Raw genomic sequence first — 16,345 nt, forward strand, 5'->3', positions numbered from 1 at the left:
TTTTTTTTTTTTTTTTTTTTTTGTTATTTTGGTTGACCGTTATCCTCAACTGAAGACCAATTCTAGGACTTGACTGTTCTTTAACGAAGACTATTTTCTGAAAGCTATTAGTATAAAGCACAAATGCTGAGTACATGCTATTCAGGTCAAGCTAATGATGTACACCTCCTCCGAAAAATACAAACTTGGGTATTAGTTTTGACAATCCAACTAGGACTCTCATTTTGAAATTTAACACAGGAAGTGAAAAACTATTTCGTAGTCGTTTCCGCCTTCACGCTGTGCGCACGCAGTTAGCTTTGCTGTTGTTCGCGTTTCACTTTGTGCGACGGAAAGAACTTCAACCCAAAGGTTGGGAAGAAAAATAAAAAAATGTAAGTCAGTGCATTCGAGTGACAGATGTGATATTACACCACTTGTATTGTAATAACAGACTATGATGAACCAGAGTTGCACACTTTGGCCTAGCATTATTAGATAAAGATTGCACGTTTGCTGTAAAGGCCTTGTCGTGCACGTTAGTCGCGTGCCTTTTTATCATCCCATTGTGTTTAACTTAACGTTATATGCTTCGCCTAAATAAATTATGTGCACTATTTCGCGGTTAATATAAGAATACAGTCCTAAAATGAAATGGAAGTTATTGTCGTAGCAATAGTGCATTTATTTCATCTGCTCTGAATCTGGATAGCAGTGGCATTGCCATGGTTACACAATTGTTTCTAATTCATATTTTGCATAATGTTTAATAAGCCTCAGATTCCAGTTCTGATTTTAGCTGTGCTGATATATTCTCTTTACTAATGCATATCATTTCAAACTAACTTTAGCCTTCATAAGTCGTGTCTTAAAACATTTATTTTACAAAAATTTTTTCAGCTGTAGCTATTTTAATGTGTTTAGTATATCTTCCCACCATCCTTTCTGGTGTTGTTATCAATTTGCATTGCATTACTTGCTCAGAAAGTCTTCAAACATCCGAAAATATGCATACAGATCCTCTGCACTTCTCAGATTACAGTGAATGGTTCCCTTTTTCAGCATTCATGGTTACAGAATTGTTTTACCCAATAATTTTTTCCCCAAACAATCCAGCTATGAGGTGATTAACAACATTACAAACTTTGATTTGAAGCCAGCTGTATTTGAAAGGAGGGAAAAAAAGACAAAGGTACAGTTCTGTGTACTTACAGGCTGTAGTGAGGGGAAGAACTGTAATTATAATTTTTCTATGTGACATTTTTCCACTCTAATGTATGTTATATATATATAATTTATATGCAAAAAAAAGATATCTGCGGTAGATGTTGCACAGTGATAATTGGCTGGAACTGTACTGACCAATCAGAAGCAAGTACCAGGACTATACTTTTTATAATGGTGTGGTCACAAATATAATTGTGAGTTATGAGTTTGGTTTAAAGATATGTTAAATACTTTTCTTAACAATTTTTTTAGTTTTTAATTACGTTTTCCCCAACCAAAAAAACAGTTCCTCCTGTTTTTGCATATCCCTGTACATGTTTCATTCATGCATACAGCCCATCAGAACTTATTTTTTCTCTGTGTTAAGCAGTTTTTTTGTTTGTTTTTTTAATTGAAAATTTGTCTATTTTTGGTGTTTTGGCCGCACAATAGCCACTGGTTTGATATTGATACTTGTCAGCCTGTTTCATAATACACACTTTTCTCATTTCAGCTTTCCAAAAACAGAGATGACACTCTTTTGAATAAAATAATACAAATAAATAGCTTGTCAAATGAGACACCATTATGCTCATATTTTTCTATTTTGGATGATTTCTATTTGGGCTTTTCCATTATAAACACCACAGTTTCAAGTCACAGTTAATGTGTATAAAATTGCACTTTTCTTTGGATGAGCATACATATCTTGTTCAGAAAACCCCTGGCTCTCTTTGGACCCTCATTTGTTTCACTTGAGTTCGACCATTGGCTTTATCAAGACCTTTTGATTCCAAATTATTTTTGCATTTATGCGCCAAAGTTGATTAGCTTTATTACAGTCAAATTTGTTTTCTTTCATGGATTTCTGATTTGTAGTTTTTGGTCATGCAGTACAACTTAAGAGGCATGAACACTATATCCTTGGTTCTCTCCTGATCAAGAATCTGCAATGTTTCCCTCTCTTTCCCATCCACATTAAAGGCTCTAAAATTGATTCAGGCTCTGTTTTCCTTCAAAACTCTATTGTACTATTGCTCTTCATGGTACCTTTAAATCGTCATTATTTGGTCAGTGTATCAGACTGTCCATGTTGTACCTCTGTCATTTGTAAATAATTTTGACTTCTGTTACTTGCATTGTATGGATTTGTGGAGCTCACTGTCTTGCTTTCCTATGCCACTGCTAACCATTTCGCGAGCATGCTAGAAATCATTGCTCCATTGTGTTTCTGCAGACCTGTTTCATTCTGGAGGAGCTCTCTTTTCTCGATCCAGGCTTAAAAATCGACGGATTGTCTTTCTGGGGACTTTTTAAATTCGCTTTGTTCCTCTCTTTTTCCACTCATCCAGAGCGCCGTCATGTCCCAGAAACTGACCGGTGATGATGCTCAGAAAGGCTTTGCTGTTGGCCGTGGGCTTTTGGCAGCTGCCGAGACTTTGAACTTTAGTATGGGCGAGACGCACTCGGACCCCTACGGCTCTTCTTCCCAGTCTCACGGCATGTCTGGTTTGGGTGGAGGGGAGGTAAAAGACCACGACTCTCAGCTGTCCCGCCGGGCGGGCAGCCACATTAGCAATACCATGAAACTGTTCGCCAGCCTAGGCCTGTCGCCCACCGATTTGGACGCGCTGGCGCAGGTCCCAGAGGAGAACATCAGTGTGGAGACGTTGCCCCATCTTATCATGCAACTTAAGAACCGCAAGATGGAAACCGGCCGCCGCATGGCTGGCGATATGTCAGCTGTTTCTTCTGAGACTTCGTACAGAGGCGGCCGAGACGATTGGGGCGGCTCCCAAGGCGGAAGATTGGACCGTTCCGGAGGACAGGCTCAAAGCCGCTCGCAAGGCGACTTCGGTTATACTTCCATGCAAGACTCGTCCGGTCGTGGATACGACATGTTAGATTACAGCAGCGGTAGCGGCAGAGACCGCCAGTATTCTGATCTTTCCCATGACTCCTACCGCAGCCTTGGCATGTCGACGTCATCGGCATCTGACGACATGTTCATGCAGAGAAGAATGGGCACCCCGTCTCAGGGAAAAGTGCAGGATTTCTTGGGAGTCATGCCCCTCATGTTTCCCCATGTGTGCTCCCTTTGTGATTTTGATGTGCACTCTGTCATGGTGAGTAATTCAAGCCGCTTGACCTCTGCACACACACTTCCTTCTTCTTGAGTCCTGCTCATTGAAGAAGACTTTCTTTAAACATAATTTGTTGCATTTAAATCAGCACCTCTTAGTTTTGCTTAGCGTCAAGTTGCTTTACAAAAAATCTAGTATGAACTGTTGTTAGTTCTATTACTGACTCTCTGGCTTTATGCTTGGATCCAGTTAGGACAGATAGTATGCCAAGCTTATTTCAGATCCATTCCAGTACTCAGAAAGGACAGCTTGTCAAGTTAGCTCTGAACCAGATGTCAGGCCTTGAACTGTTTAGAAATCACAGCTGATTCACTGTCACTTACAAGCAATGTTGTTTCAGTATATTAAGATTTTTTTTTCATCCTTTCCTGTGTTTGTGAAGGAATGGACTCAACACACGAATGGGATTCGTCACTCGGAAAACCGCAGAGTCCTTCTGCAAATGTAAGTGGACTCTTCTGAAAATTGATAAACTGTTCATTCACACATGTCATTTAGAAACGAGACTAAATTTGGCCTCCAATAGAGGTGGAATTCCACTTTATAATCACTTTCCATGAAGTGACAGTATTTTGGGGTGAATGGAACCTTTAAATTTACCCTCTAGTGATTTTTAATATGAATCAAAGTTGGCCCCTCCAAATTGCTTAATGAAGATGAGCCTTTTATTAACTTTTTACTTATTTAATTGCAGTCTTTCAAGCCTACTTTTAATATAGAAGTACAGTTGAAATACAAATGTGACCATGTAACACAAAACCAGTTTTAAGTCGCAGGGGTATATTTGTAGCAATAACCAAAAATAAACCATTGTATGGGTAAAAATTATCAATGTTTTACACGTTTTATGCCAGAAATATTTAGGATATTGAGTAAAGATCAAATTCCATGAAGACATTTCATAAATTTCCCACTGTAAATATATAAAAACCTAATTTTGTTTGAGGAGTAATATGCATTGCAAAGAATTCATTTGGACAACTTTAAAGTGGATTTTCTCAGTATTTAGATTTTTTTTGCACCCTCAGATTCCAGATTTTCAAATAGTTGTATCTTGGCCAACTATTGTAAGATCCTAATAAACCATCCATTTTATTCCGCTTTCAAATGCTGTATAAATCTCAATTTAGAAAAATTGACACTTAAGACTGTTTTTGTGGTCAATGGTCACAAATATAAAGAACATGACTGTTTGTAACCTAAAATGTAACCTCTGATATGATTATCAAATATGAGTTCCTGTAATTCTTTGCAAGTTGTCATGTATGACTTCTAGACATGATTGCTAACCTTTGCTCTTGCAGTCTTTAAAACTGAATTTGTCATTCAAGTGTTCAACGTTAAGAGCTCAGCATTTCAAGGAGCTTTAAACTTTTTCCTGTCGTTTCATAGGTACCCGGACTGGGATCCTCAATTGCCCTCTAGTCACAAGTATGTTACTAGTAGTTTTTCCAAACACTTCTTTCATAAGGACGATGCATCCTGCTTTTTATGAATAAAATAGTTGTTTTAGAGCATTAAAAATAAATTCCTCTCAGGTCGACGTCCCTTTCCCTGGACACGAAGAGTCGTTCAGATGGCTTGTTGGGGGCAGCTCCAATTGGTGCCGGTCTACGAAGTACAGGGATGAGCTCCAACTGGGGTAATAAATCAGTGAGAGGATGTAGTCTGGTCTAAAACAATTACTTTCCACAGCGGACATCCTTTCTGCTATCTGTCTACAAGCAAATAATTTTGCTGAATCAGAAATCCACTTTCATTCTGTGTACTTGAGCAATCTGGATTCTATTTGTCTTCCTGTGTGTTTAACACAAAACAATACTGTGAACTTTGCTTTGATGCACGGGCTAATTTGGGTCATTTAAATAACTTTTTTTCAGGATCTAGTTCCAGTATGGGAATGACAAGTAAAATGACTTCCTATTCAACACCACTACCCAAGGTAATAATGTACTAAAGTTTTGTTAAAATTATGAAAGTGCTGTATGTAATTTGACTGCATTAAAGTATAAAATACCATAATATGTTTGCTAGGGATGTAACGGTTAACCGCGAGCCGGTTGAAAATCTATTAAAATGTGACGATTCAAAACAGATGCTAGACAAATCGTGATTCATTTAGGGGTAGGAGTTTATAGGAATGTATGTCTGAGGGGAACTTACTGTCTTTAGAAAAGTTTAGAATGGTATTTTTTCCTTTTCCTCTTGCCTCTGTGTAATACATATTAAAGTTCATTAGTGCAGCTCTCCTTTGTTTACAGTGGTAACCAAGGAAACGCTTTAAGCTCCACCTGCTGGCAGAAAATGAATCTGCGTCTCGTTCAGCTCATTTGCTCTGTTTCATGCAGATATTTTATGTATAGTTTAAAAAACTGAAGTCAAACCAAACCAAATCAAAGAGATTTATTGTATTTGTGTTAATTATTTGATTTGGGACTTGTTATTTACATTTACATATTTAAATGTTGTTATTTAGTAGATACCTAGTGACTTACAAATGAGGACAATAAAAGCAATAAGAAAACAACAAGAGTGTTAATATGCAAGTGCTATATTAGTATATTGTTATAATGTTATATTACAATTTCACAAAGAAATGTGCAGCATTTTGTCCAAGCAATAATACAGATGCCTTTAATTTATAATTTGTCTTAAATTTCATTTTGTAAAAAATTTAAAATCGTGAATCGAAGCGTAAAATCAAAATGCTCAATTGAATCTTGAGTTGAGTGAATCGTTACATCCTTAATCTAATGTTCACATACTTGATGACAATGCTACAGTCAGTTATTCTACTTTGAAATGTAAGATTTCCAGTACCCACTTTAACTGCTATCTGTCAGTTATTACATACTGCACCTTTAAAATCAGTCCATCAGCTCTGTTGCACTGAAAATGCTCCCACAATTAATATACTGATATATTATAATTGAGATGTTTTTGGGATCTGTTGATGGTTATCTTGGTGCTTGTACACTCATAAATGTTTTTGTTTAAGATAAGAAGTAGGGTTGTCGTGGCAAAATACGAAAGGAAACCAATGTCACCAAACAGCCTGTTTGCCTTGGCAAAACCCTTTGGCACCATCTGTGAACATCTAATCCTGAATAACAAGGTAGGTTCTGTACATATATGAACACTCATTCAAGATCAAAGGTCATTACAATGTCATTTTACCTCAGTTTGGAATTCGTATGCACTGTAATTGCAATCTGGTTTGAGTGCATAATGGCATAAAGCTGATTTATTACATTGATAATTTGGTGTTTTTCAAAGGCTTTTTTGGAGATGCAGACTCATGAGGAGGCTTTGGCCATGGCTAATTATTACCAACGCAAACCTGCCATTTTGCATGGGAAAGAGATACACATTTATTTGTCAAAGGAACTGATGGCAATCGAGGTACGAATGTTTCTTTTAACAATGGAAAGAAGTTAAGAAAATCAACCAATCAGTTCTATAAAGCTTATTTGCTTTATCAATAAAGAAAAGTGGAAGGTCGGACAGAGAAACTAGGCCTGTGAAGAGAGGAGTCAGCCAGGTGGTGTTTTTCTCCAATTTACCACGAGGTGGTGAGAAGAAAATGGAGCTCCTCACAATAGCTCGTAGATTTGGCACAGTTGAGAAACATCTCTTTCTAAACGATGAGGTAAGATACGTATGCAGCATGCATCTCTAAAATACATCCTGGTTCACGGATCTCTTTTAGGGATGGGTAAAACTAAACAATTATCTCAGTAATGTGTTTTATAGCGAAGGAAAATCATTTTAAAACAAAGCGTCAACAAAAACTTCATTCATATCATTTAACATTGATATTCTGACTTAATATTGCATTCAAAGATACACGTTTTTTTTTTACTACAGAAATCATAGCTCAAACATCTCCAAAAACAAGTGAAATACTGTTAACATAGTTGAAAATAATCCAGGCGTTTTCTCCACATTGTTTTGTTCATTGCCTTCATTTTGTGAATGGAAAAATTATAACTTAGTCATATGTTCCACTATAACCATATATAGTAATAAATGGCAGTGATCGTGCATATTTTTATTGTTGTTGACAACACAGACAGGACTTTTGGCTTTTGTGAAGCTAACAAATCAGAATTTTTAACTGATTTATAACTCAGCGAGGCTACATTTGTCTTAATTTTACACTGCAAACATGCTGTGGGTAAGTGACAGCGATCGCTTCTGAACTCTCTCACTTTAACTGCTTCTAAAACAGGCATTTGTTCAAATGAGCAATCCTGAGGATGCAGAGATGTTGGTGAAGTACTACACCATCAATTCTTTGACTATCAATAAAAGATCCATTCGACTGAACATCTGCACAAAGTATAAGACTCTAACGTAAGTTGTCCTTCTTATCCAGAGAAAACGCTTGTATCTTTAAAAAGGAAACCAAATCAGATGTGACGTAAATCTGTTTGATGTTCCAGGGTCCCACCAGGCAAGGGCGAACAAGTAAGGGAACCACCTCCCCGTAAGAACAGCAGCACTAGCAGCAGTGCCACCAGCAGAACGGGTGATAAACCTTCATCAAAGTCCCAGAGGTCTTCCTCTACTTCCAAATCCAAAGAGAGCTCTGATGACAAAGAAGAGGAGCCGAAGCCTAAGGAAGCAGAAGCCCTTGGCGGTGTGTCCGGGGATGAAGAAGCTGATGTTATGGAAGCACGTGATGGAGATGAAGAGGGTTTTGATGAAGCAGATGATGTCGAACTATCCTGTGATCCAGAGCAAGCCACTGAAGAACAAGAAGATATTGAAGACACCAATGTAGGGGATGAGGAGGACCCCGAAGCGCAGCAAGCCAGAGATGCCTCCAATGATGCAGAAACCACAGAGAACCAAGAGGACTTTGGTGAAAAACAGGAAGAGACTGAGCTGGAGGAACCTGCAGCATCTGAAGCAGAGCAGGAGGAGAGCACCTCTGATTATCCTAATAAAGACCTTGAGGAACAGAATGAAGAGCAACCTGAAGATGAGGGTGCTGAAGAGGACAATGCAGAGCAGGCAGGAGCTTTCACACATAATCTTTAAAAATGACACTGCCTAATCCTTTGTTGCAGGCATAGTTCATTGAAAACTTTTCATTAAATTATCATTTACTCACCCTCTTAATTAAAAGTACACTGCAACGTCAAAGTAATGTTAAATATAAAGTGGAAACCTGGCCACTGTGGTTGCCAGAAATTCAGTGAAAAAAAGTTATTTTACAATGTTTCCATTTTTAACTGTATATTTCTTTAAGTGAAATAGTGATTAATCTTCTTGAATTACAAATATTTGCTTTTTACCTTTAAAAATGTAATGTAGGGAATTCTGGGAATGTCCTTTAATTGTTTTTGATAGTTTTCGCTGATGGGGAAAATGGTTGTGTAATAAAACATTTACCGTTATTTACCATATATGTCCATATATATATATATATACATACAGTCAATTACAGTAGATAAGTGATTTCTGAGAAATGCTGTTGACATGGAAATGACCAAAACAAACACACCCCTAACCAAAAGGATCACACCCCTGTTTTGATAGCTCCGCCCATAATTCACAAATGTGCTTTGCAACAAGCACCGCTTTTGTCCTCTTTGGAGCTTGACAGCCCTTATTACTAGTCATCACAGCGTGAATATTCTTTTTTTTTTCTTCTTTTAGAGTGAGCTACTATTATTCATAGAAATTGCATGTTTTTCACTGTTTTAACCTGCAGTTCTGTTGACTCTTTCTGTATCTGCTTCTAGGAGGGTGAAAACGAAGTGGATTTCCCTGAGAATATAGATGAGTTTGTTACTCTTGATGAGCTAGCGGAGGAGGAGGATGCTGAGAAACAAGACTCAAAGTCCAAATCTAAAAACACATCAGGTACTGAACTTGAGCAACTACGATGGCTTTAGCAGTGGTCCGTGACAATTGAGTCCACAGTGATAAATTAAAATAAAGATACAATCATTATCAGTGGAATCCCAATGTCAGTGCTCTCTGACTTTGTCTGTTTTAACCAGCTAGAACAAACAGAAGAGAGCATGACACGCAAACATTTAAATCAATGTTTAATTAACCAAAAAATGGTCATTACTAGGGATGTCAAATTTCGATTATTTCCATGATCGATCGTCGTTTAAATTAACGATCAATTAATCGATTAATCGTTAACCATAATACTGCAAAATGCGTCTATTGCAGGCACGCAGTCAGCGGTATGACAGGATGTGCAAAAGCCACACACACACACAAAACGCTTTCTCACTTGAATTAAAGAGGTTTTAGTCTGAATAAAATGCTAGTAGCAGGATTATAAAATGAATAGATGCGATTATGATCATTTGATAAAATGAAGAGAGCGCGCCATACTTTTGAGGTCATTTTACTTTGTTGACAGTTTCCAATCCCGCACGGAGAACGCTGAATGCTCCTCTTGAAATGGTTTTGTGGTGCTCGTTGTTGTATTTTAAAGCACAATTGCAATGTTTTCAACTGACATTATTGTATAAAATTATCCGAAATGTGGAGCGCGTGTGACTGCGCTGCACATTAAGTGAACTACATCGGCGCTGCTGCACCAAAACACAGTTGCTCACATTAATTTGATCCTGCTGGATTCTGTCCTAGAAAATGTCAGATTTTTAAAAATCCGGCATACAGCACATTAGATCGTGACAGTGCATGCGTGCAGACGAGGATGAGCGAGCGCGGCTTTGGCTAGATTTATTTGGAGGTTATTGCTCATGTCTCATTAGGCACAAATCGAAATGTTTCCATATTCGCAATGTATTTGAATGTTAAACTATTATTTATAATGTAAACTAGGCTTGTACTTAAAACGCATTCGCATATAGACGGAAAAGATGATCCTCTTCATATGAGCAAAAACGTCCTTGGCATAACAGCAGAGTGGACCGGTATACTACGGTCTATTTAAACTGACCAGTGTAACCTTTTAATGTTTAGTTGACATTTTATTTTGATAATGAACAGACTGCGATGTAAGTTTGAATCGCTAGAATATACGTGTGCAGCAGGCTCCGGTGCGATCGAAACAGCTGAGACATTAAAAAAAATATATATTTTCCGCAAAAGTGTTTACTTTCATTTGTGCACACTAACAATAAAAACAGAAGATTTGTGCTCTTGTAAAATAAAGCAAACAAATAAAAAACATTTATTTAGAAATGATAAGATCGGATTATGACAAGTGTGGTATAAAAGCTTTGTTTATTAGAGGAATAATAGGTTAACTGGAAAATGTTAGATCGCGACCATGCTTTTGGACCCCATAGTCTTCATTTACGCGGCTTTGTTCTGGTTTGCCGGTTGGTCACGAATTTCCACAAATTCAGTATATTTAGGCATTGTTTCTTTTCCTAAATCTTCATAGTCTAACCCTCTAATTTCCCAGGTTTATTTTATTATCTTTCGCTTTTAATAACTGTTTTCGCATCTCTTACTGTGGTAAACATGGGAAGGGAAATTAAAGATTTCATGAATTAAGAATTTGTTCGATTTATTAATTTGTTCCCTTATTTCACTTAAATCATGGGTTATTTAGGGAACAAAATTAATGAAACATGGACAATTGCCACATTAATAATTCGTAGGAATGAATTAACAAGTTGTAGGAATGAATAGACTACCCGTCCTGTCACTGTGTCCCGCAGCCCTGCAAAGCGCACGATATAAAACAGTTATCTGATGAAATGATTAGTAACTACATTTCTATTGCATTTAATGTTGAAGAACTTTTATGTTGTTTCTATTTTAATGTACTTTAAAGTTTAAATCACATTAAAAGCTTAATTTGTACATTGTGAATGAATGATGATGCTTTTATATATCATCACCGTCACTCACAGCCGCTCGCACGTGTTGAGTGCGCATGAGCCGCATGCAGCCCAACATTGAATCGGTTAACCGACCATCGATAGCCTTAATCGATTGCATCTCTTATCGACAATTAATCGATCATCGATTAATCGTTGACATCCCTAGTCATTACCATTCAAAATACAAATGCTGTTATGTTAAACTTTCTATTCATCAAAGAATCCTGAAGAATCCATTTAAATAATGCCTTATCTCATCTTGTATGTTTCAGGAAGCTCCAAGGATAGTGGAGTAAGTCACTTATTTCTTGCATACTTGAAAGTGTATTTTAGTAGTTTGCAGCTAATGGCTGAACATTGATTTACTGATTGTGTATTTTCTCATTGTAGGGATTGAGAGTTGTAAATGTTGTTGGGTTTAAACGTGGCTACGGTTATCTGGATGAAGTCCTTGCTCTTGCAAAGCCATTTGGTAAAGTGGTGCGGCACCTGGTTTTGGACATAAGGCCTGAGGTAACAGCTCAGATGTTTTGTTCTGGCCACCTCACAGCAGTTTAACTCTAGCGATCCACATACATTTCCAATGCTAGATAATTTAATAGTACATTTATAAATGATTATTATGCATTGACAAGCTGAGGGAATGTTTTTATGTCATTCTGCCTATTTTTTTTTTTTCTTGTCATCTTTGTTAGGCTTTTCTGGAGCTCTCCAGTGAACAAGAGGCAAGAGCAATGGCTAGTTTTTACAGTGGAAATGTCATACCATCTGTGTGTGGAAAGCCTGTGAAGGTTTATCATTCACACACCTATCCAACCATCCAGGTGAGACTTGGGCTTATTGAAGGGATAGTTCACCCAAAAAAATAGAGATTTGCAGTCAATTTATTCACCCTCAGGTCATCCAAGATATAGTTTACTTTTTTTCTTCAGTAGAACATTAAAGAAGATTTTTAGCTGAATCCAGTAGTCGTTGGTGATTCATAAAAATAGAATTCTGTATCTTTCTTAAAACAAATTAATAATTATGGCTCCTGATGATATATACTGAGGTCTTATTGAAGCAAACCGATCGGTCTGTGCAAGAAACTAGTTAAACCACTTCACCAAATAATCTTCTTGCACAGACTGATTGTTTCGCTTCATAAGACCGCAGTATATATCGTCAGGAGCCACAAAGATTCATTTTGTCTTCCTTGATACGTGTTTTTTTTTTATTTTTGTTTTTGTTTTTTTTTAAACGGGCATATGCTCACTTGCATTGTATGAATCACCAAAGACCACAGTTGTAGCAAAAAATCTTCATCTTGGTTGAAATGAACAGCACATTTACATTTTTGGGTGAACTCTCCCTGAATCCTGCCTGTGAATCTAAAAGGAGCAGAATCTAACACCAATGTTTATGTACAATATCTACAGAGCGGCAGAGTCATCTACGTTCGCAATATTCCACCCTTCAAAGGCTCGGATGCATTGCTTCTGAAAATCGCAGAACCTTTTGGAAAAATTAAGAGATATTTTCTGAATCGATTGCGCAGTGAGGTAATGTAAAGTTGTCACTCTTTCTGGTGGATACACATGCGATATAAATATGGGTTTAATGATATCTGTGGTATATTTGCTCAGTGCTTCATTGAGATGGAGAGAGGGGAAGATGCTGAGAAAATGGCAGAGGCCTACAAGGAAAATCGACCTAAATTTGAAGGCAAACGACTCGTTGTCTACGTGAGCAGGAAATATAAGCAACTCAAACATGGGTCAGTTGGAAATTCAGATTGCCTTTTTTCTCTTCCCAAAGGATCTTGAATGGCATATATTTTGACAATATAATCTTCTCACAGACACAGACCTCCAAGCCCAGAGCCTGAGGACAAACGGCCGCTCAAGAGGGAGCGCTCCGGAGAGTCTGAAACCCAGAGCAACTCCTCTGGCAAAAGTAAGGATAAGAAAGAGGAAGAACCTTCTGTCAAGAAGATGAAAGTGGAAGAGCCGGTCTCTGATAAAGCTGAGGATGTGGAGATTCAGGAAGAGAAGGAAAGCCAAAATGTTTCAGCAGAAACCCTTGCTGAACTGAAGATTGAGCCAGAGGAGGAACAAAGCAAAGACACATCAGAGCACCAGAATATGGAGACTGAATCAGTGAGTGACCTCAGTATTTTTCTTTATAACACGAATAGTATGTTTGTCATTCCTTTTGGAGGGTTGCATGCTATCCATAAGTGAGATTTCCCTTTTGAATGGGAACGGATTAGGAGAAAGGTAGCATTACATCACTTCCTCAGCGATGGATGCTTTGCAGTGAATGGGTGCCATCAGAATGAGTCAAAACAGCTGATAAAAACATCACTTTAATCCACACCACTGCAGGCTATCAGTTAATGTCTTGTGAGAAGAAAAGCTACACGTTTATTATGCATCCATCACATGTTCAAAGGTTTGTTGTTGGTGATGATAAAACAACAATTTTACATATCATCAATATCAGGCAGAAACCTTGTATGTCCAAAAGCACTACCACTTTCTGGATCATTAAACACTGTGTTGTCAGAGTTGGTATTTGTACGTAATATATGATCAGACAATGGCATTTGCCATTATAATATTAACATTTTATGAAATAAAGCACAAATGGAGTTATGAAGTTATTAACCAGTAAATGACCAAAAGTCCATAATCCATAATAACGTTCCCTCCAGTGAAGAAGTTATCTCACCTGGATCAGAAGAGAAAAATGCACAGATCAAGCATGGGTTAAAAGCTTACAAAACAGCTCTAAACAAGCATGTCTGTGGATTTTGATGGCAGAGACAACAGGGGGAAGTGTTATGGATTGTGGACTCCTATATTGACTGTGATCTCAGTCCAGACTGGATCCATACGATTCTTATAAATGCTTTCACACTGCCAGCACTTAATTTAGCCTCTGCTTTCCTTTGCCCAGGAGCCTCAAGATGAAGAGACTGTTGCTGCTCCCCCTGTTATTGAATCGGAGAAGAGCGTGAAGACCGAGGAAAAACCTATTACAACAGCAGCGCCTGAAATAAAGCTCGACATTAGCCATGCTACTCTTGGGCAATATGATCCTAATGTCCCAGTGGGTAAGATAACTTTGCTTTTGTGAAAAGAAATAACAAGCTTTGACATAACCAAGCTATGGATTTAGTCTGCTAAATACAGGTCCAAATCTAAAAATAAATACGGCACTAAATCAGGGCCAAAATATTGGCCTTTGATCACTGTTTGTTCCCTCGTGCAGTCTAGTCATGATAGATTGCTTGTAAGAAGTCTCTTAATGAATCCCATTTGACCCTTTTCAGGTGTGGAGTTTGTGAAGATGGGATACTATTGCAGAGTCTGCTTTCTGTTTTACTCCAATGAAGACACCGCTAAGAAGATCCACTGCAGCAGCCAAGGACACTATGATAAACTTAAGGTGATAATTATTTCCATCCTCACTTATTAATATGATGGTTATTTAATATTCTGTCACTTGTAATACACTGACTGTTAAAGCATAAGATTATCTAGTTTATGTATTGTAGCTTGTTGATTTACTTGTCTTTTTTATTGCATTATTACACTGACCTATTCGTCCTTGTTCAGTGTTCTTGTTGTTTTGTTCGTGTTCGAAAACAAATGTTCTTTTTCTCATCAGAAATATTTGGAAAAGGAGAAAGCCAAAGCGCAGAGTAACGGAACGAAGAAATAAACCGAAATATCTCTTCATCTGTCTCTTATGCTATGTTCGTGGTTTCTTGTGTTCAGCCATGTGCATTTATATTTAACTTTTTGTTGTTTTTTTTCTAAAAAAAAAAAAATTGTTAGACTGGGGTTTTTCTCTTTTTAAAGTAGTATTGAAAGCTGGCACATTCATAAATCCTGGTTGTTCTGTCTTAGCGATTTAGATGTGAAGTTTAACACATTTTACTCAATTGCTACTACTAAACCTGTATTTTTGTTTTTCCTTTCTTTTATTAAACTTTCAGCATTCCTCAGACTCCGCCTGACTGTTTTAATCATTTATTTTTGTATTCTGTGAAAGAAGAACCTATTCATGGCCCCATTGTTACAATGTAATTATCAGTCTTACAAAATGCACCTTGCAATAAAACTTTGTGAACGTGTTTTGTCACAAAAAGTTGTAAACCTATTTATCAAAATCAATTCTTCTGCAGTATAAATGTGCCTTTTGACACAATTTTGTGAAATTATCCCATTTAGCCATGTTTGAGCATGTTGTTTTTCACATTCATGTTAACGCTTATGTTGTGTGAATGTCTGCTCTTGGCAGAACCTGTGCAATGAGTTGAATTTGTTCAGACTCTAAACCCATGATCACTTGGGGCTTTGGGATTTAATTAAAACACCACTATTTAGAAATAATACATTTTTCTCTTATTCAGAATTCAATAACTATGATACTTATGTGCTCGCATTGACTCGCCATGACTGCCGCACATACTTGAATAAACGGAAACAAGCCCCCGGTGTGTCTTTGTGTTTACGGACAATGCACCATATGGTAACGGTAACAGAGTTAATTTATTTAAAAAGTAATGCGTTACTGTCAAAGTTACTGCGTCCCAACACTGGACAACACTCTTAAAAAAAGGGTTAATTGGGGTTCAATATAGAACCATAGGGTTCTTTACTCAATTCCAAAGAACCTTTTATGCTAAAAAGGTTCTATAATGACAAGAAAGAACCCTTTTGGCACAAAGGTTCTTTAGGCATTTATTCATTCATATATTACATTATTCTGCAGCATTTTGTATTTGTAATTAAATTGTTTGTAGTAACTTAATACCACATTTTATTCATGCTGATTTTTAGAGAAAAACTGAAATGGCACTCTTCGTGTGATATTGATCAACTACATAAAATGATATAAATATATATTTTCTAACCCCATAGCTTGAATTTTGTGATCATTCACATGCATTCATAAATGCATTTTAAAGGGTTAGTTCGCCCAAAAATGATGTCATTAATAACTGACCCTTACGCTGTTCCAAACATGTAAGACCTTCTTTTATCTTCGGAACACAGTTTAAGATATTTTAGATTTAGTCCGAGAGCTCTCAGTCCCTCCATTGAAGCTGTGTGTACGGTATACTGTCCATGTCCAGAAAGGTAAGAAAAACATCATCAAAGTAGTCCATGTGACATCAGAGGGTCCGTTGGA

At 37.3% G+C, this 16,345-nt stretch overlaps 1 protein-coding gene across 2 annotated transcripts; it reads left to right on the forward strand.

Moving 5' to 3' along the window:
• Window positions 1–253: 253 nt before the first annotated feature.
• LOC128027346 (matrin-3) lies at window positions 254–15,157 on the forward strand. Of its 2 annotated transcripts, none has more exons than XM_052614889.1 (21): window positions 254–374; window positions 2,538–3,311; window positions 3,712–3,773; window positions 4,722–4,760; window positions 4,868–4,971; window positions 5,210–5,271; window positions 6,328–6,444; window positions 6,606–6,731; window positions 6,817–6,978; window positions 7,561–7,685; window positions 7,775–8,348; window positions 9,083–9,203; window positions 11,434–11,453; window positions 11,552–11,674; window positions 11,857–11,985; window positions 12,580–12,702; window positions 12,787–12,917; window positions 13,002–13,299; window positions 14,102–14,258; window positions 14,478–14,593; window positions 14,816–15,157. In XM_052614889.1, the coding sequence occupies exons 2-21, from the start codon at window positions 2,547–2,549 to the stop codon at window positions 14,867–14,869; spliced, it is 3,408 nt and encodes a 1,135-aa protein (XP_052470849.1). In that variant the 5' UTR covers window positions 254–374; window positions 2,538–2,546; the 3' UTR covers window positions 14,870–15,157. The 2 variants fall into 2 exon arrangements, with proteins under 2 accessions (XP_052470849.1, XP_052470847.1); XM_052614887.1 differs by having other exon boundaries at window positions 256–374; window positions 2,423–3,311.
• The last annotated feature ends 1,188 nt before the right edge of the window (window positions 15,158–16,345 follow it).

Source organism: Carassius gibelio, chromosome A14, assembly GCF_023724105.1.
Source record: "Carassius gibelio isolate Cgi1373 ecotype wild population from Czech Republic chromosome A14, carGib1.2-hapl.c, whole genome shotgun sequence".
NCBI classification, from domain to species: Eukaryota; Metazoa; Chordata; class Actinopteri; order Cypriniformes; family Cyprinidae; genus Carassius; species Carassius gibelio.